The 21,203-nt window shown below is 38.2% G+C and overlaps 1 protein-coding gene across 9 annotated transcripts; it reads left to right on the forward strand.

Moving 5' to 3' along the window:
- Nucleotides 1-407: 407 nt before the first annotated feature.
- LOC116717785 (uncharacterized) lies at nt 408-19,775 on the forward strand. 9 transcript variants are annotated; one of them, XM_032559389.1, is made up of 32 exons: nt 408-533; nt 3,678-3,942; nt 4,154-4,197; nt 4,545-4,899; nt 5,259-5,296; nt 5,405-5,690; nt 5,849-5,889; nt 6,060-6,336; nt 6,492-6,535; nt 6,744-6,990; nt 7,145-7,170; nt 7,749-8,022; nt 8,865-8,908; nt 9,269-9,623; nt 9,967-10,004; nt 10,113-10,398; nt 10,557-10,597; nt 10,768-11,044; nt 11,200-11,243; nt 11,452-11,698; nt 12,434-12,474; nt 12,716-12,992; nt 13,993-14,045; nt 14,157-14,227; nt 14,512-14,726; nt 14,803-15,053; nt 17,259-17,387; nt 18,275-18,410; nt 18,504-18,533; nt 18,684-18,722; nt 18,806-18,849; nt 19,327-19,775. In XM_032559389.1, exons 2-32 carry the CDS (start codon nt 3,687-3,689, stop codon nt 19,624-19,626), a joined length of 4,806 nt encoding a protein of 1,601 aa, XP_032415280.1. In that variant the 5' UTR covers nt 408-533; nt 3,678-3,686; the 3' UTR covers nt 19,627-19,775. The 9 variants fall into 9 exon arrangements, 7 of the variants coding, with proteins under 7 accessions (XP_032415280.1, XP_032415281.1, XP_032415282.1 ...); XM_032559390.1 differs by having other exon boundaries at nt 8,886-8,908; XM_032559391.1 differs by having other exon boundaries at nt 18,806-18,853; nt 19,327-19,468.
- The last annotated feature ends 1,428 nt before the right edge of the window (nt 19,776-21,203 follow it).

The following is a 21,203-nucleotide window of genomic DNA, read 5'->3' on the forward strand; positions in this document are numbered from 1 at the left end:
TAAATATCACCAAAACATGATCCTCTGAGTCAGCAGAACGTTTTTACTGTTGGTTCTGTTTCACTGTGATCACATTTTAGTGGTGAATGTTGACATCATAAAGGTTAATATTACAGAAAATGATTTTTAAAATATACAGGTTTTATCAATAAGCAAATATTAAAATATGACAAATAAAAGAAACATAATAATATCCTTTCACAGTTAATAGCTTTCATTATTTGGACGTTCTTGAAGAACAATCTATAAGTTTTGCTCAATAAAAATCTCCAGTAACCTGATGTTCAGGTTGAGTGTCAGTGTTTGGCTCACCAGGAAACTGATGGTTTTCAAATATTAAACTGTAAACTGACTTTACTGACATGTCGAAGGAAGGAAAAGGACTCAGTCCAGGAAGCTGCGGTCAGACCTCTCACTCCGCCCTGTTCCTCAATCTGCAGCCGCGGGTTCATCAGCTGCTTAAAGAGGAAACTATGAAGGATTCACTGTAACTTTATGGGTCAATTGGATTAATTTCAAACGAGCAACAGCAGGTAAAATTTAGTTAAACATGAAGTTGTTCTTTTTGCTTTAAGTCTTTAAGTCGGTTCTACAACTTGCATTTCCTAGCTTGAACTCTTTGCTGTCGCTGGTGAAAACAAATAATTGAGTGAAAATCTAAAGAAAACGTTTCATATTCTGGATGTGTGGCGAATTTATTGTATCGACTGATCAGTGACGTGAACTGAGCTCTGATAGGAGAGATTATATACATAAAGAAAACAGATAAATGTGTCCTAAACGTTTTTATTCGCAATAGTTTAAATAAACACAACATTTAAACCAAAAACCAAGCAGAGCAAGTTATGCCGAGAAACATGCCTGACGAGGAATTGTGGTTCTGTTGGACCTCAGTGTTGATTATAATATGCTATTGAAACAACTGGAGAGTTGGGTCGGACTCTCCGGTGTTGTGGATTAACTGGTGGCTAAATTAACTGGTTGAAATCTATACGCAGCACAGATGTTTCTAAAACTTAGGTGGCTGCGTTAATGCCTGTTGAAAAATGCTGACTTTGTAACGATACCGTTTGCAAAACTTTCCTATAAATTCATTGATGCATATATTTTTAATGTCATAATTTTAATGGCTTTTCTATTTTTTAAATACTTGAGAGGTCTAATATATTGTGTGAATTTTTTATTAGTGGGATAAGAGAAGAATCCAAGCAACATATTTACATATGTGAGGGAAAAGTTATCAAGAGTGTTTTGGGGAAATAAATGTACAAATATCTTGTCAGAAAATACATGAGAAATGGCATGACCAGAATAAATTACAGAGATCTTCTTCACAGAGTTGGCAGAATGAACAGTTTGTGTTAATGTCTTTTTTGTATCGTTGAAAGAAAAACTTGTGGGGATAAAAACAATGAATCACCTTAAAAGACACTTCTTTAATCTTATTAACAATTTAATATTTAGACAGAAGACACCAGACTTTTTTCCAGTTCAGGTTTGATGTGAAGTTATTTCAATAAGAGAAACATTAGGAACAGAGACGATGTCCTTCTGGAATAAGACACGTACATCACGGTTATTCTTTTTAGTGGAAAAACAGATTTGACCAACATAACAGGATCCAGACTTTGTGGAGTCAGAATAGAAATTATAGAGGATTTAAGAAGCATTATAACAGCATTATAGCATCAAAAACAAATGCATATTCCTCTGGTGGGATGGGAAGACCAAACTTTTCTAGAAGTTCAGAATAAAACATTAAGACGCCATCAGGACTGAAAAGCTGCTGAACTAAGAGGATTCCATGTTCAAACCAATTTTCCAAGAATAAAGATTTATGTTTGTACAGAAAGTCTCCAGTGTTCCAGATATGATATCGATGGGGCGAAAAATTGTGCTTGTAAATTAGAGACCAGCAAAGAAGCATTTGTTTGTGGAAATGATGAAACTTTATGGGGAGTTTTTAATGTTGTAGTTGGAAAGGAGAATAAAATTAAGGCCATAAAGTTTTGAGAATAAATAATTAGGTATAAAATTCATCCAGATTGAGGATGAATATTTAAGAAACTGTTTAATCCAGTTTATTTTGAACATATTGTTTAAGGTTGAAAACTCAAGAAAATTGAGGCCACCAAGTTCATATGAGTTCATTAACAGGAATATTATAAATGGAGGATGTTACAATTTTTAAGGGCTAAAAGTTCACATTTATTAATGTTAAGGTCCAGAGGCTCCAGAACATTTATCAACTGTATTAATTGCTAAAGAAACCTGAGAAGCATCTTTTAAAAATGAAGTGCTATTGTTGACTAATTCTAATCTCTTTATCAGCCATAGTTTCAAATGGTTGAGTTGAATGAAATCTGAAAGTGAGAGCAGATCAGGGGGAACCGGGCAACCTGACCCGACGCCTCGCTTTAGATCAAATCTGGGAGAAGTGTCGGTATGAAGCTCGACTGAACAATTTGCATTTTTATACATGGTTTTGATTGCTGCACAAAAGTAAGGGCCAAAACCAAATTTCTCTAATGTTTGAAAAATAAATTATGTTCAATGGTGTCGAAAGCTTTACTGAAATCTAGAAATAATGTAAGGCTGTCGTCATGGCACAGATCTGCAGTCAGTCAGATCCAACACCAGCCTGATGTTGTTAGCATAGTGACACAAACTGATAAAGTTTGTGAAACCATTTTGAGTTTCATCAATTATAAAGTTAAGAACACTTTTCATCCTCATTGAAAAAATTTGAGCTAGTATTTTATAGTCATTGTTAAGAAGGCAGATCAGACCCAATTATCAATCAGAAGAGGATCTTTTCTGGGTTTGGGAATTAATGTCAGAAGGCCTTGACTCAGAGGAAGAGTTTGGTTATCGATGCATTCTGCATCATATTTTAAGTCAGACTAATGATGAGTATACTTCAAGTTCACTTAGGATTAGTAAACTTAAAGTGTGACATTTTGGAACAACTAATTTTGTGCTTGGTATATTTTAATAGTATTTAAATTGTATTAAAGCACAATTTAAAGTGTACTTTCATGAATGTTTTTGGACAACTTAAGTTAAACTTGGTATACTTTAAGTTTAGCCTTGTTTAGCCAGTTGAGGCTCAGGCATCTGGTCAGGATGCCTCCTGGACGCCTCCCTGGTGAGGAGTTCAGGTCCCACCGGGAGGAGGGGAAAACCGGGACACGCTGGAGGGACGATGTGTCTCGGCTGGCCTTGGGATTCCCCCGGAGGAGCTGGAGCAAGAGGCTGGGGAGGGAAGTCTGGGCCTCCCTTCTGAAGCTGCTGCCCCTGCGACCCGACCCCGGATAAAGCAGAAGACAACGGATGGATGGATGGATGGATGGATGGATGGATGGACAGTTATATTTTAGTGTGTTTAAAGTCCAGGTCAGAGCTGTCAGTCTGTTTTCATCCAGGACTGTAGGAAATACTTTGTTTGGCAGCGAGACTATAGAAAGGATTTGAACATCATTTATTAGTTAAAATGTAAAATAATTTATATTCTAAACGCTCCCACTTGTATATTAGAAGGAAGAAAAAAGTTTTTGGTTGAATTTAAAATAACTTTTGATTCATAAACAATGTGTGTCACTGAAACTGACTGTGATGCTGTGTGAAACATCCAGTTTGCAGCATTAATGTTGAGTTTTTAGTGTTTTATTGTCCAGGTTGGAACGATGGAGACCAGCGAGCTTCTGGCTGAAACCCTGAAGCAGCTGAGCCTGGAAGAGTTTGCAGAGTTCAGGACTTTGGCTGAAGCAGAGCCGAGCTTGGTGACCTCCAGCCACCTGAAAGCAGCAAAGGTTCAGGATGTTGTTGATCTGATGGTGAAGAGCAGTGGAGGATGTGTGGAGGCCGTCAGAACCGTTCTGATGAAGATGGACCGCTTGGATCTGGTGGAACGATTGTCAGCTACTGACTCAGGAGCAAAAGGTGAAACAGAGGAGAGAGAAATGTTTCCTCCTGAATCTGTTTCAGGAAACCTTGTGAGGAAATTAAACTTATTGTGATCAGTGAAGGTTGTGAAGATAAATGAAAACATGTTGGAAAAGTTTTGTTGCTGTTGTGAAACTTTGTGGTTAAAATTTTACAGTCCGAATAATAAAACTTCTGCTAATCTGAATGTTTCTATTTTTCTTGTCAGATAAACTTTCTGTTGGTGAAGAACATCCTTCACTGGACCAGAGGGTAAGTACGGCTGCAGGATGTGACTGCAGAGATCATCTGATACTCGGACCATGTGAAATTATCTTAGACACAAATTTATTAATCATTCAAATAAATTATATGTAAAAATCCAGGTGCTTGGTTCAGGTTTGGTTGCATTAGATGTTGAGGGAAATTTTGTTTTCTTAGAAAAGTTGAAAGAAACCAAATAAAATCCAGATTAATGTTTCTTAGCATAATATGGATCATAAAATAGAAAACTGTCATTTATATAATCAGGATTTATGTCATGAACTTTTCATCCGTATTTATCTAGAAACACATAGCTACATATTTTTTCACAGTTTTTTTTTCTCTGACTCTCACAGGTAGAAAAACTGAGCCGTGATTTTTACCTGCTGTTGGAAACACTGAAGGATCTGAGTGATGATGAGGTTCAGGAGTTTAAAAGATTCCTGAGAGACTCTGTCTGCAGGAGGTTTTTGTCCAGACATCAGTACAGGCTGCAGGAGACGAGTTATCCAAGGAAGATGTTTGGATCTTTTAGACATGAAGACCTGGAGAAGCAGCCAATATGGATGGAAAGTAAAGACCTGCAGGATGTTGTGATTTTCATTATTCAGACTCATAGAAAAGAGTCTATAATGGTGACCAGAGATGTTTTAGAGAGAATCAACAGGATGGATTTGGTCCAGAGGCTCAGCAGCAGCTCAGCCTCCAGAGGTAAAAACTGGAGATTTAGAAATCAGTCACACACGGTTCTTAACATGTTCTATATCCTCATTTTTACTTTAACAAAGTGAGATCAGCAGTGTGATCACAGTTAGGAAGGTGAGTTAATGATGAACCAGAATGTTGGGCTTCATCATGTTAGACAGCACAGTTAGTGGCAGCTGCTGCATCTATGAGAGAAACAGAGTTAAACCAGAAAGACAGACAGACAGACAGACAGACAGACAGACAGACGGACGGATCATCTGTGCAGAGATCACCAACTCTTCTGGACTTGATCCTGAATAAGATCTACCTGTTGATGTACTTTTTATATATTTCATGCTCATATTTTCATTTGTTTTACTCAGAGATGCCGTTGGGAAAACAATCTGATCTGATCCATAAAGTGAGTGAATCTTGATTTTCCAGATCAGTGGACAGCAGAAGATAATTATTATGATTATTCTCGTCTCTCTGTGAAGAAACGTCCTGAAAATGTTCTTGAATCTCCAAGGTGGCGACCATGGCAGCTGCTAAAGACGTTCTTCTGGAAACTCTGGAGGATTTAAATGAACCTGAATTCATGGAGCTAAAACTGTTACTGCAGTTCACAAACTTCCAGAGAAATATTCCACTAATATCATGGGATGAACTTTATTATGCAGACAGAACCAGAATGGTGGAACATCTGGTTGATAAATGTGGTAAACAATCAGTGGATGTAATCAGGGAGGTTCTGTTGGACCTGAACAGAACTGATCTGGCGCTGAGGCTGCCTGAGACCAGCTCAACATCTAAAGGTACCAGATGATTGGATCTTTAACATCTGATGAAACTCAAACATCTATCAGAGCTTCAAGCTGGATCAGTTAGTCTCTGTTTTCTGATTGGTCCAGAATAAAATGATTTTAAAGCAGAATCTGTGATAACTGATTAATGTTTCATCTTTTCTCCTCAGAGAAACTTTCCTTGAAGCTGAACTCTGCTTATGTCCAGAAAGTGAGTTATGTCAGTTTTTATTGAATAAATGTAATCTTTATCCTGAGGAGTTTGTTTCTTCTAGAGCTAAATCAGCTTTTGGTTGCTGCACATGAAGAAGAAACTCCTGGTTTCATGAAAAGAGCTCTGATGTGTTTCATCCTGAGAGATGATGAGTTTTTATTCACCAGGTGGAAAAGTTGGAGTTTGTGACGGAGCTGCTGCTGGAAACTCTGGGTCAGCTTCGTTGGCGAGAGATCTGCAGGTTCCTGGAAATCACAAACATGGAATTTCACCATGACAGTAGATTCATGCCGTTTTGGGCTTTCCCAAATGTGCGATACATTGTGGTGGGTTTTGTTCTGACTTATTTCCACCAGTCAGTGAAGAAGACCCTGGATGCTTTAAAGGAGATGAAGAAGGATGGTCTGATAAAGAAGCTGTCAGACAGAAGCTCAGGACCTAAAGGTTCAACATTTCAGACTAAAACATCTCAAACTTCTCAAAATGGCTGATAACAGTGTTGTGATGTTTCTCTGCATGGTTTGGATCACATCGTATTATGTTGCACCAAGAAACGATGGTCAGATGTGAAACTTTTCTCCTTCCTGTTTCCTCCTCAGAGAAACCTTCTGCAGGTCGACATCGTTCTGCTCTGATCCACAAAGTGAGTAAAGAGACATCAGGAGTTTATTTCATGTCCTTCAGGTGAAAGAGTTTAAAACAAAGATCATTTCTAACCTCTATCATTTAATTTCATAGTTTGGCTCTGAGGAAATAAGCTGCAGTTTACTAATGTGATGAATCTTAGCCGCCATGTTTGTGATTTTCCCCTGAATGAAGCAGCTTTCTCTGTAATGAACTGAATGTTTCAGGTGGCGACGATGGCAGCTGCTAGACAGCAACTCCTGGAAACTCTGGACAAATTAACCCAGGAGGAATTTTTGGGAAAGTTTAGAGGAAGTTTATCAAAGTTTTCACCAAGATTGATGTTCATAACACAGAGAGCAGAACTTGTTGATAAGATGATGGTGGAGTTTGGCCAGCAGTCGGTGAAGATGATCAAAGATCTTCTGATTAAAATAAACAGAAAAGATTTGGCTGAGAATCTTCAAGAAACTGGTGAGAAACTTTTCTGTCAGACTATTACAGTTTGTATTAGTTTTTTTTCTTGCTCTACAAAATATTTTCTCCACAATATTTTTCAATCTTTATAATTATTTGCTGTGTTTTGAGTAAAATCAGTTTTAATTATTTTGTATGTATTTTTCCTCAGGTGAATCCTCAGGGAACGAAGACGATGTAAGTGTGACTGATGAACAGATTTAGTTTAGTGGAATAATTCTTAAATATAACTTATAGTCTTTCTCCTTTTTTAACCATTTATCCTAAAATTACCAGAAGCAATTACTGTAACTTGGTTCTTGACACTTTGTGTTTTGTTTAAATAAAACAGTTGTGGCCTATTTAAAGTCCTGCAGCTCACAGGACATAAATTAATATCTTTATGAATCTCCAGATTCCTGTGGTCTTCATCAGTCTGAAGCTCCTTTGTCCTAACAGTGAAGGTTTAGTTCATCTTTTGTCCTGTTGGATGAAGTGACACCAGATCACTTTGCCTGTTTTTACTGCAGTTATTTCAGGAAACAAGCTGATAAACTGACTCCAGTTTAGTACAAACTTTGTTTGTGAACGACCAGCAGGATAAAATAAAAATCATCCTATAGTATGAATACATGATCTCTGGGCCTTATCGTGACTTTAATAATTCTGTTGTATCATAAACATAATTTTCTGTTTAAGACATGGAATCTGCTCCATTATTATTGAGAATCAGGCATTACAGGTAAACTAAATAAAGCTTCTTTTATTTCCTGTAGTTTCAGGAACCATCAGAATCAGATGTTCATCAGAATCTTTCTGAGATTCTTCAAAAGTTGAGCAGGAAGCCTTTGCTGAGATTCAAGTCATTTCTTCGGTTCACCTGCTTTGAGAAAAGTCTTCCACAGATACCAGAGTCCAGTCTAGAAGAGGCGACCTCGACACAGAGACTGGTGGATCTGATGGTGAAGGAGTTTGGTCAGCAGTCAGTCCAGATGGCCAGAGAGGTTTTAATGGACGTGATTGATCTGGAGAGCAGGTTTAAATCACAAGGTAGGAGCTCTATTAATGCATAATATTCCTTATTAACGTTTTAGGCTGCATTTTCCATTCATCTCCTGCTGCAATGTTGGATCTGAAGAGCAACAGAACCATGAGGGAAACCCAAACATCTCTCAACTCTTTTAGATTTATAGTTGTGTTCAGAATAGCAGCAGTGATTCATTACAATATTATTTCCATAAGAGTTTCACAAACAGCATTTTCTATTTTAATCCAAAGAAAAACAATAAAAGTGTATCAGATTTATCTCCACTCTGCAGAAAGTGTTGAGAAGTGAATGTCAGACTGTTCAATAAATAGCCAGGCTAACATTTTCTTCACCAACTAAAACATTGAAATTGAACATTTCATGAAAGGTTATCTCTCAATCATTAGTTGTTGGTTGTGAAACGACTCAAGTTGAGGAACTTGTGACGGCTGTGAACAGATATTGATCCCAGGATGATTGGAAAACTCTCCATGGCTTCTGATTTTTTGTTTTTCTGTTGGATTAAGGTGTGGGATTGGGCCGGCTGCACTATAATCTGAATCTTGATGGTCTGGAACCAACATGCATCTCCTTACTGCTGTGTTTAATGTAGCATTTCCTCTTTGTTATGAGTCAAGATGATTTTGTTCATATTGATCAATAATCACCTTCAGGTGACTGAAAAAGCCAGAAATTGTTGTATGAAAAATGGTTGACATTATGCTGCCTCACCAGCATGTAGACCAATGAGAGATTGTTAAAAATACATTAAATTACATTAAAATGGTGAAACTTTGTGGTTAAATATTTTCAGTCCAGGTGAAAAAACTTTTGCTAATCAGGATTTTTCTCTTTTTCTTCTCACATGAACTTTCTGTTGCTGAAGAACATCCTTCACTGGACCAGAGGGTAAGTAAGGCTGCAGGATGTGACTGCAGAGGTCAACATTGACTGATGATAAGTTATCTGAAACACAAATTAATTAAGTAAACTTTAAATAAAGTCCAGGTAAAATACAGATGCTTGGTTCTTGTTTGGTCGCAGCAAATTTTGAGGGAATTTTATTTTCTTAAAAAAACTAAATAAAATTCTATTTAAAAGATTAAATATTTCTTAGAAATACAGTGTAAATCCAGATTATAATAGAAAACTTTCCTTTAGATGATCAACAATGCAGTTTTCAACCTGTGTAATTTATCCATAGCTACCTAAAACTAATCTATGAAAATATTTTTTCCATTTTGTTTTTATTTCCTTCGATTCTCCTAGATAGAAAAACTGAGCCGTGATTTTAACCTGCTGTTGGAAACACTGAAGGATCTGAGTGATGATGAGGTTCAGGAGTTTAAAAGATTCCTGAGAGACTCTGTCTACAGGAGGTTTTTGTCCAGACATCAGTACAGGCTGCAGGAGACGAGTTATCCAAGGAAGATGTTTGGATCTTTTAGACATGAAGACCTGGAGAAGCAGCCAATATGGATGGAAAGTAAAGACCTGCAGGATGTTGTGATTTTCATTATTCAGACTCATAGAAAAGAGTCTATAATGGTGACCAGAGATGTTTTAGAGAGAATCAACAGGATGGATTTGGTCCAGAGGCTCAGCAGCAGCTCAGCCTCCAGAGGTAAAAACTGGAGATTTAGAAATCAGTCACACACGGTTCTTCACATGTTCTATATCCTCATTTTTACTTTAACAAAGTGAGATCAGCAGTGTGATCACAGTTAGGAAGGTGAGTTAATGATGAACCAGAATGTTGGGCTTCATCATGTTAGACAGCACAGTTAGTGGCAGCTGCTGCATCTATGAGAGAAACAGAGTTAAACCAGACAGACAGACAGACAGACAGACAGACGGATCATCTGTGCAGAGATCACCAACTCTTCTGGACTTGATCCTGAATAAGATCTACCTGTTGATGTACTTTTTATATATTTCATGCTCATATTTTCATTTGTTTTACTCAGAGATGCCGTTGGGAAAACAATCTGATCTGATCCATAAAGTGAGTGAATCTTGATTTTCCAGATCAGTGGACAGCAGAAGATAATTATTATGATTATTCTCGTCTCTCTGTGAAGAAACGTCCTGAAAATGTTCTTGAATCTCCAAGGTGGCGACCATGGCAGCTGCTAGAGACGTTCTTCTGGAAACTCTGGAGGATTTAAATGAACCTGAATTCATGGAGCTAAAACTGTTAGTGCAGTTCACAAACTTCCAGAGAAATATTCCACTAATATCATGGCATGAGCTGGATGATACAGACAGAACCAGAATGGTGGAACATCTGGTTAATAAATGTGGTAAACAATCAGTGGATGTAATCAGGGAGGTTCTGTTGGACCTGAACAGAACTGATCTGGCGCTGAGGCTGCCTGAGACCAGCTCAACATCTAAAGGTACCAGATGATTGGATCTTTAACATCTGATGAAACTCAAACATCTATCAGAGCTTCAAGCTGGATCAGTTAGTCTCTGTTTTCTGATTGGTCCAGAATAAAATGATTTTAAAGCAGAATCTGTGATAACTGATTAATGTTTCATCTTTTCTCCTCAGAGAAACTTTCCTTGAAGCTGAACTCTGCTTATGTCCAGAAAGTGAGTTATGTCAGTTTTTATTGAATAAATGTAATCTTTATCCTGAGGAGTTTGTTTCTTCTAGAGCTAAATCAGCTTTTGGTTGCTGCACATGAAGAAGAAACTCCTGGTTTCATGAAAAGAGCTCTGATGTGTTTCATCCTGAGAGATGATGAGTTTTTATTCACCAGGTGGAAAAGTTGGAGTTTGTGACGGAGCTGCTGCTGGAAACTCTGGGTCAGCTTCGTTGGCGAGAGATCAGGAGGTTCCTGGAAATCACAAACAGGAAATTTCACCATGACAGTAGATTCATGCCGTTTTGGGCTTTCCCAAATGTGCGATACATTGTGGTGGGTTTTGTTCTGACTTATTTCCACCAGTCAGTGAAGAAGACCCTGGATGCTTTAAAGGAGATGAAGAAGGATGGTCTGATAAAGAAGCTGTCAGACAGAAGCTCAGGACCTAAAGGTTCAACATTTCAGACTAAAACATCTCAAACTTCTCAAAATGGCTGATAACAGTGTTGTGATGTTTCTCTGCATGGTTTGGATCACATCGTATTATGTTGCACCAAGAAACGATGGTCAGATGTGAAACTTTTCTCCTTCCTGTTTCCTCCTCAGAGAAACCTTCTGCAGGTCGACATCGTTCTGCTCTGATCCACAAAGTGAGTAAAGAGACATCAGGAGTTTATTTCATGTCCTTCAGGTGAAAGAGTTTAAAACAAAGATCATTTCTAACCTCTATCATTTAATTTCATAGTTTGGCTCTGAGGAAATAAGCTGCAGTTTACTAATGTGATGAATCTTAGCCGCCATGTTTGTGATTTTCCCCTGAATGAAGCAGCTTTCTCTGTAATGAACTGAATGTTTCAGGTGGCGACGATGGCAGCTGCTAGACAGCAACTCCTGGAAACTCTGGACAAATTAACCCAGGAGGAATTTTTGGGAAAGTTTAAAGGAAGTTTATCAAAGTTTTTAAGAAGATTTGACTTCATAACACAGAGAGCAGAACTTGTTGATGTGATGATGATGGAGTTTGGCCAGCAGTCGGTGAAGATGATCAAAGATCTTCTGATTAAAATAAACAGAAAAGATTTGGCTGAGAATCTTCAAGAAACTGGTGAGAAACTTTTCTGCTAATGTCAAAGTTGTTGACGTGTTTCTGCTTGTCTGCATGTTTGATCATTAATACCAACTGCCTACCTCATAATACGACGAGAGCAAATAAACAGAGAACAAGAAGGGAACAATCCCAGCCAACCATCCATCAATCAATCAATCAATCAATCAATCAATCAATCAATCAATCAATCAATCAATCAATCAATCAATCAATCAATCAATCAATCAATCAATCAGTTTGTTTATTTGAATAGCACATTTCAGTAACAAGTCAGTTCAAAGATTTTTGCATCATAAAATCAAACATTTAGTCTTTGAGAAACCAGTAACATACATGACCAAGATCATCAATACTCATCTAACATGTTGGTCAATATTCGGTTTATTACGGTTCCAAAGTAACTCTAAACCTGGGCTTTTAGTCTTGGTTTAAAACTAACTCAGTGTTTCAGCTGTTTTGCAGTTTTGTGGATGTTTGTTCCAGATTTGTGGTGCATAGAAGCTGAAAGCCAACAAATGTTTCTGCACCAATCATTAAGTTTTACTTTTCTATTGTATCCAATATTTATTAAATGCAAAGCGCTCAATATCTTAAATTTCTATAATTCATCTATTCATTCATCATTTGTTGCTTCATGAAATGTTTTGTTCCACTGTATATTCTGGATCTTTTTTATTTGTTGGAGTTTGATCAAATTCTGTTTTGTTCGTTTTTATATATTTTTTTCCTCAGGGGAATTATTGGTGGATGGAGGAGATTTATTTCTGAAACCAGTAAGTGTGATTTTATTCAACAAAGATTTAGTTCAGTGAATTCAGCTTAAATGTAACTTCTAACCATTTATAATTATAAATCATGAATTTAACAACAGTAATAATTTTAAAACATTTTTTACATGTTTAAAAGAAATACCAGTGTGGCTACAGTTAAAGTTCTGCTGTTGGCAAACTGCTGCAATATTAATTAGATCCAAACTTAAATAAGCTAAAAATCTGATTTTAATTCTTGTTTCAGAAAACAACCACAGCAGATGTTCATCAGGATCTTTTTGAGATTCTTCATAAGTTGAACTGGAGGAAGTTAGTGAAATTTCAGTCACTTCTTCAGTTCACATGCTTTGATTGGGGCCTAAAGCAAATTCCAGATTTCCAGCTAGACCAGGAGGACAACACATGGACTCTGGTGGTTCTGATGGTGAAGGAGTTTGGTCAGCGGTCAGTTGAGATAGCCAGACAGGTTTTAACAGACATGACTGATCTGGACCAGAACCCGCTGGAGGTCACATCCAAAGGTAGGAGCTGTGAAATATTTCCATTGTCTTTTTAATATCCACAGTTGGCTTGAAACTGAAACGGCTCCATGAGAGAAACTGATACATCTCCTCCTCATCTACCTCAGCTCTTTTTAGAGAAAGGATTTACTTCTGTTCAGAATAACAGAAATGAACTCGAAGCAAAAGCTTTTAATTTCATACAAACCTTGAAAACTATTTTCTTTCTGATCCCATCAAAAGAAAACCTTGATCAGATTTATACTGATCGCTCTGGCAAACAGGAATATCAGGCTGTCCAATAAATAGCTTTTCTCTTCACCTGCTGAAACATTCATGGCATAAAGCAAAACCTGCTTGAAGGGTTGTAGTTCTGTGTAGTCTTGGAATATAAATATTAGTTATGTAATGATTTGAACCGACTAACTTCTGGCACCTGTAGACAGATATTCCTCCAGGATAACTAGAATACATTCTGTTCCTCCTATTTTTTCATCTATTTTATCCTCTAACTATACTAGAGGATCTATTCGGAACCGACTGGGATCTCGTTAACATGTTGTATTAGATAAAACTGATTTATCATTGTATGATTGTAAATCAGTGTATTCACTGCTGTTTGACCCTGGTTCTTCCCCTGACCTTTTCATGACCTCTTCTGGTTTGAATACTGCAAAGTGTCAGAAGAAGAACGAGCGGACTGTAAATAAAACAAATTCACAAAGTTTTCATAACGTGACAAAAAGAAATCATCTAAAACTTTTTATATCCAATTTATTTCAGTATCTCAGTCTTTATGGAGCATCTTTGTTACAGCCAGATAATAACAAAAAAATCTTGTTGACCTTCAATAAATGGTTCTGTGGCTATGAAGGTGTAAGAATTGATTTAATTGTTTAAAATTTGCTTTGCTGTATTTTGTGCATTCATGAAGTCTTGAGAATAAAGTTGGCAGATGTTCAGATTTATTACAAAGAATGATTTCTAAACTTTAAATAAAATATTGTGTTTCTCAAAAAAGGGATTCCAATGGAAATTCGACTTAAACAAGCAGAACCAGTCAATTCCCAAAAGGTAGATTTTATGTTTGATTTTCTCATTTCATTATTTTATTATGAAATGATAATAAATTTTATTTTATTAACATCTTGGCTGGTTTGTAAAACTGATTGTTCTCCTCATCAGGACTCCAGCAGCTGGACTAAAGTTGAACCTGAGATGAAAACTGCAGACCCAGACGAGGCTCCAGCTTACAGGTGAACAATAATGTTCCTCCCAGTACAACACCAGTAAACCCAGTCAGTCACAAACACAGACGGGAGCTCTGTACATACACACACTCCCTAATATGAACAATTTGGAGGCACAGATAAATCTAACATATTAGACTATGAGGCCATTTAAATTAAAGGAAACTAAACTAAAAATTTCTTCTACATGCAGATAATTCAGAAATTTCTAAAGAAAAAACATTTGTCAGAATTTGTTAAAAATAGAAACCATCACATTGTTTTCTTGTTTTATTGAAACGTTATTTCAGCCTCCAGAGTGAAGCTGGACACTTTGAGTGCAGCGTCTCCGGTCTGCGCTGGTTCTGTTCAGAACGGGTCGTCTTTAGGTACCGGTTCTGCTCCTGGGACGAACTCATGGACAGGATGGAGAGCAGAGGATACCGGCCTGCTGGTCCTATACTGGACATCGGTCTGATTACTGGGAGGATGGCGGAGGTGTTCCTGCCTCACTGGATCTGTGTCGGTAGGAGAACATGATGGTACCAAACCTTTTAACATCATTGACCCAAAACTTTTCCTCCTCTTTGTGTTTCCTTCAGATGACGTCCCTGAACCTTTGGAGCAGTTTGCCGTCCTCCACATGGACGACTGTGGAGACGCTGTGGAGAAAGTCTCTGAGGTCTCACCGTCACACGTCAAACTAACTGAACCCGTTTTCTCTCCGAGGGCGGTTCTGATGAGAGTCGGCTTTCCTGTGAAAGTCTACTGCAACATGTTGCTCTATCGGACCAACACGGCTTTCCTCACGCTGCATGTTTACCTCATCCCACGCGACCCGGCCTTACAGCAGGTAAATAATGCCGGGCTTATGGTAGAAGGAGTTTTCATACAAAAATGGGTCAGAATTTCTGTATAGTCGACTTATAAACTATTGTAGTGCACAGATATGAAAAAAGATACAAAGTACAGCAATTTACTGTAATAGCTCATATTTCTGTCTAACTCGTTTTGCTAAACTCCAAAATATTCTTACTCAGTTATTAAAATGCAACATTTCTAACCTCATGCAAAGGCTGTCGATGGCTAACATTGTTAGCTGGGAGCTACCAGCTAGCTGTGGCTAAACAGTGCATGATTTTCCTCTTCTCTCCTTTTCATTTCTTTTCTCTGTCCAAACTGTAATGCTGGTACCGGGTCTTACAGACCATCAGCCACAGTCAGAAGCAAAGTCACATCAAGTTCGGTTCAGCCAAGTTAGTAGAGACATAATTAATACGACTCTCCCTTTACAGCCTTAAAATGACAACAGTTGACCTTCTCTCCAGGGCCGGTCCAAGCCTTCTTGGGGCCCTGAGCAGCTGTTTTTGAGTGGTACCGGTTCTGCTCCTGGTGGCCCATGTCAACATGTCAACACCAAATGATTTATCATTCCTAAGAAACTCTATGTGTGTAACACACAGACTATCATTAGCATAATTTGTAATTTGCATACATTATACCAGTGCCACTATTACTTTTGATTTCAACCTTACAGGAGTAACGAATTTAAACAACTTTTTTTGAAATGCATAGTAGTATTTATGTGTGCCATTTTATTTTGATGTTTTGAAAGTAACATCAGTTGATAAACACTAAATTTAATATCTTATATTTCCCCAACAGTGGCAGCAGCCATCAGTAGGAAGAGATGAATCATTATTATTTATAAAAAACAATACAGAACTAGTTTTTCCATGTGTAATAGAATTTAGTTTGCAATATTCAATGTTTTTAAAATAAATGTATATTTGTCTTTTGTCAGGTTTATGCACCTAGAACATCAAATTCAGACACAAGGAAAAGACAAGAGAGTTGGATTCTTTCTACTCGTGAGGAGAACGGACAGAGACGTACTCCAGTTACAATCTCTTCCCGCTCTGAAAATACGTCCTGCCGAGGCCCCTCATTTTATCGAAACAGGGAATGCCCTACCCACAATGCACGTTGCTTCTCTAAGGAAAATAGATCATGCAGCTGCAACGTGATTCAGAGTTACACAGCATATCTTCTGGAACACATGTCCATGTACGATTAAACAAAAACAAGTTATACAGCTTCACAATCTTTCATGTCAAGGGCTCAGGAACTTCTTGCCAAACGATTATCTGCTGAATCCGGCTGCAACCGCTCCTTTACTCAAAACATTCATGTTGACCGCTGTCTTCAGTGAGGCCTCCTTAAATATAATGATCAGTATTTTTATAGGTTATTATTTTAATTCTATCATCTTTTATGGTAGTTTGGTGCTCTTTGGAGCCCTCTTGTAGCATGGGCGCCCTAGGCAACCGCTTAGCTTGCTTATGTCTTGGGCCGGTCCTGCTTCTCTCTGCCTTAACTTAATGAGTGTAGCTGACCCTCAGGTCCTGACTCTAGCACAAACAAACGTTAGACCCTCAGTTTTCCCAGGCCGTCAGTCCTTAAACGGGACACAAGACGAGCCCAGAGTCACCAGTTTAGCTGAGATCTGAAAATCTTTTCTTATTTGGGTCCGTTTACACGGCAGGACCAGCCTGGACCTGGATCAGAACACATCCAATGCTTTTTGCATGTTTGTTGGCCAGAACTAAACATTTCAGTGTCTTTCTGCTGAACTGAGTGAAACAGTGTTAGGCACTCCCCCTGCTGGTCCTATTTGGTTCTTGCATCTTCAGAATTAAATTAGACTATCATATTTTTACGCCCAAATTACTGACAAATAGTTTGTAAATTTAAATAATATTGTTGAAGTCTGTAATTCATACAACGTGCTGATATGTCCGGAGTCATAGTAAATATTTTACTGGCTTTTAATGAACTTATTCCAAACCATCTGACTCACTTAGAAGAATCACAACCTCTAGCTGTTTGAGAAACATTTCCAGTCCTGGAGAGCAGAATGATGCTGCTGAAATTAAGATTATTCTGTTTTAATCTGTAACTGGTAATCTGCTTGTCTGCTAAGATAATCTAAGTTTTTATTATGATTTTTATGATAAATAAATAATAAACTTGAGTTGTTGATTGTGTTTGCTTGAAGGAAATGGACCAAAGGGAAAAATCTTATGGATACAAAGTCATCCGAAAGCCAGATCCAGACATGCCTCTGAAAATGTCTGATGACTTCGTCCTGACAGCAGATCTGGAAACGGCTGAAGTTTGTCCTGAGGTACGATTCCACGTCTGTGATGTTTAATACGATACGGTAAAGTTTATGTTGATATGAATCCTGTATTTCAGACCAGCAGTGGAAGGATGCAGCAGCTACAACCTGATCTGTTGGCTCATCTGTTTTAAGTGGGTGTTATAAAACATTTATGAGCAATCAATATCTTACTTTAATTAGGCCAGTGTCTTGCAGACAGGAGGATGGAGCAAAATCAGCACTGACAGGTTATATAACCAAACACCACACTCATCCTCCGTTCTCCAGAAACAATACATTTTATTGATCATAATATCTGGTCTTTATAATGTGCAGCTGTTTGTTAAATCTAATTTTGTCTGTGAACCGTAAAATAATCTTCAAACAGAAACAGCAGATTCCACATAATTTACTAAACGAAGGTGAAGCTAAAACCGTCAGGAAACCATTTCTGCTTTTGTGAGGTTTAAGAAAAGAAGCATCAGCCTGGAGCTGCTGATCAAATGCATTGATAAGCTGCTGATCAAATGCATTGATAAGCTGGTCATCATATATGTTAGATTAGATTAGAAGAAATTATAAAGAAGTCTGTTGCTTGCATACATACAAACCATTCATAAGAATATGAGATAAAAAAAAACATTGTAAAGCTGCTAAGTGATGTAACTCCAGTCATATTTATTGTACTTACATTATTCTAATCTACAGACTTACCATTAACTCAGGGCAGAAAGATGTTCGATCATCACTTCTTGAACCAGCCACTGTGATTCTGTTACTGCATTGTGTGATTGCTGCTCTCTCTCTAGTGAGCGTAAATGAGAGGGAGTCCTTATGAGACTCAAATCTTCAATATCACAGAGGTTTTAACTCAATAAACTCAATCCTTCCCTCCTTTCCTGTGTGAACAGAGACTAAAGCTCAGGTATGACCCCACAAGGCCAAATTTCTTCGAAGTGTACATTAAAAATCCAGACACAGACTTCCAGATGAAACTCTCACAAGCAAAGCAGCCCAACCCAGTGTGGAGCTGCGCACTTCGAAAAGGTCGCTAAAACAGCCACACTGACTCTCATACATCACCTTCATACTCTGCTAAAATAATCCTGTAAATGTTTATTTTCTCTGTTTGAATTTCAGATGAATACCAAAACACTGAGGACAGAGAAGGTAAAAGATTAAATCCTTCATTTCTGCAGATAAACAGCATTTTAGGTTTTAGATTAATTTCTAATTGGTAAAAAATGAATCAATATTCTGGAGTTTTTAGTTTCAATGAAGGAGAGAAAAAAATGTAACAAACATTTCTTCTCATTTCAGCTGCAGGTGGAGCTACTGGAGTCACTTATTCACACAATGGTAACGTCTCTTTTATATATTATACCAAAATTAGTTACTGATTATTGTTTTAATAGTAACGGTTTCTGTTTTTTTGTCCTCAGTGAAACATCATGTGGATGAACATCCGTCTCCTCTCACGCAAAAAGTGAGTCTTTATCCTGATTTCATTTTTGGATAAATGTTTGTCAGACCTTCAGGTTTTTTTAGTTTATATTGAATTTACTGATCACTGCTTTTGTTTTCATTTTTCTGCCTTTGCCTCTCATGTGGTATTAAATTACTCAGAGTTAAGATCCCAGTTAAATAAACTAGTTTAGTGGTTGTAACTTAATGGGCTGTGCCTGCAGGTTTCTGCTCTCCCTGCTCAGATTTTAATTCGTTTCACTGTTTCTGTCTCGTCTTGTTTCCTGATGAGGATTTATAACTTTCTTTCAGATGCATTAAGTTTTGTTCCACTTTTAAGTTTATTTTGTTGTCATTAACATTCCTCCTGCTTCCGTCATTGTTGTTTGCTCAGTCAGGGGAAAAACCCTCCCACTCTACAAAATAAATAAAGATGCTATTTAATTAGAGATGCAATAAAACTGATTTAATTTCATAAACTTTGTTTCCATGTTGCCAGACGGCATCCCTGCGCTCGGATAGAGAGAAGCTCCTGGCAGTGATTGGAGATCTGAGGCAGCAGGAACTGAAAAGGTTCCGGTTTTTCCTGAAGGACGTTGAGGTGTTTGGCTGCAGAGCAGACGGAGGAGCCGCTCCGCTGAGCATCACAGCCGGTCAGCTGGAGAACGCAGAAGCCATGGACCTGGTGGATCTGATGCTGCAGACCTTCACCCAGCAGGCTGTGGAGAAAACCAAGGAGGTTCTCAGGAAAATACCCAGGAACGACCTGCTGGAGGCGCTGTCTGGAAGCGGCTCATGATCCAAACAGGAACCACTTCCAAACAAATTCAGGACAAACTCCAGAAACACTTCCCACAAATAACTCCATTCATATTTTTTTACCCATTTATTTCTGTGGATCATATTTTTTAGTGCAAATTATCAAATAAACTTTTGATGCAAATATTTGAACAAAATAATTCATTATTTTATAAGGTCTTAAAATGAAACATTACAGTAAATACATTTAGTCTTCAAAATGTTTTGTTCTTGCAGAATATTTCAGCTCCTTGTTGAAGCTGGAATCGTATTTTCTGTGTTTTATGGTTGTTAATGGATACGTTAACAGAACCAGCTTTTGGAAAACAAAATCTTCCTATTTTCATGCCTTTTAGCTACCATCAATAAATCACACATCATGGTGTAAAAAGACTGTCATTTTTCACACTGCGTAGCTTTAAAACAACAGTGCTTTAAGAAATTTCAAGGAATGATGAGATTTTCATTAGCTAATATGCTAACAATAGGATTTTTACTAATGGTAGCACATAAACTGGTGTTAATATGGTGTTGTTGCGCAACATCCCCCCCCCCCTTCTCTCTCTACTATCTCTCTCTCTCCTGCCCCCTCTGAGAGAGGAGATGCTACCAGCTCTCCGTCTAACGGGTGAATTGAGTTTCCTAAATCTGCTGGGATTTATCCAGAACTGGATAAACTCTGTTTAAAGCTGGTGTCCAGAACGACTCGCCTGGTTCCTGACGGCCTCCATCCAGGCGTCCCTCCCTTCTTCCCCCTGTGAATTATCCAGACTGATCAGCCTGCAGCCAACTAGTTTCACAGAGCTCACCTGTTAACACCTGTTAACGCTCCTTCTCTTTATTACAACTTGCTCTTGTTACTGAACCAGGTTGGTTTTAGTGACTCAGTGAGTCCCAAGGATGATGTTTCACATTTAGTTTTGGGCTAAAAGCAAACGATAAAACATTTTCCATCTTTTCCTCTCCAGAATCAAACATCAGAGCTGTTTCACAACCATCAAAGAACTTTGAGGCGACTCATTAACTGAATGTCCACAACATCTTTTAGATTTTATGCTTCATATTTTATTAGTAAGACAGTTTTGCCAGGGTCAGTACAGCAGAAATAATCAAATCATCTAGTCTATCTTTCCCTACTGCTGACACTGAGAACTAAAGAGGGAACCTTTGAGAGAGACGGACAGAGTTTGGCGTTTCGGACCCCAGAACTGGCCTGATGATGATGAAGGTGCTGCAGCAGGAGGAGGAAGTTGATCGATGAAGGCAGGATCTCTGTAGGTCTGATGAGCTTCTGTCTCTGCATGGATGGTGAGGTCACACAGGACTTGGTGCTGGCAGGAAGAGTACTGACTTGGGTCTTAGGGTGACTTCTTCCTGTGTGTAGCGTTCCTCAGCTTCTTGTCTTGCGGCTCTGAATCTCCCTTCATCTTGTCTCACGATCTTTCTGGTCCGTTGAGATGTAGACGAGCCGACCTCATGGAAGGAAGGCACCAGTTCTTCTTCTTTGTCTTCATCTTTGTCTTTGGGGTCTGAACCCAGCTGAGGAGAGAAGTGCGATGTGAAGCCACAGGTTGTGGG

This window comes from Xiphophorus hellerii, chromosome 3, assembly GCF_003331165.1.
Source record: "Xiphophorus hellerii strain 12219 chromosome 3, Xiphophorus_hellerii-4.1, whole genome shotgun sequence".
NCBI lineage: Eukaryota > Metazoa > Chordata > Actinopteri > Cyprinodontiformes > Poeciliidae > Xiphophorus > Xiphophorus hellerii.

Excerpts from the sequence above, each read along its gene's own strand:
- LOC116717785 (XM_032559389.1), top strand. The coding sequence starts at position 3,687 with ATGGAGACCAGCGAGCTTCTGGCTGAAACCCTGAAGCAGCTGAGCCTG. Across the intron at positions 10,005-10,112 it reads AATCTGATCTGATCCATAAA|GTGGCGACCATGGCAGCTGC; the intron begins GTGAGTGAATCT and ends TGAATCTCCAAG. Across the intron at positions 18,850-19,326 it reads CGTCTCCTCTCACGCAAAAA|ACGGCATCCCTGCGCTCGGA; the intron begins GTGAGTCTTTAT and ends CCATGTTGCCAG.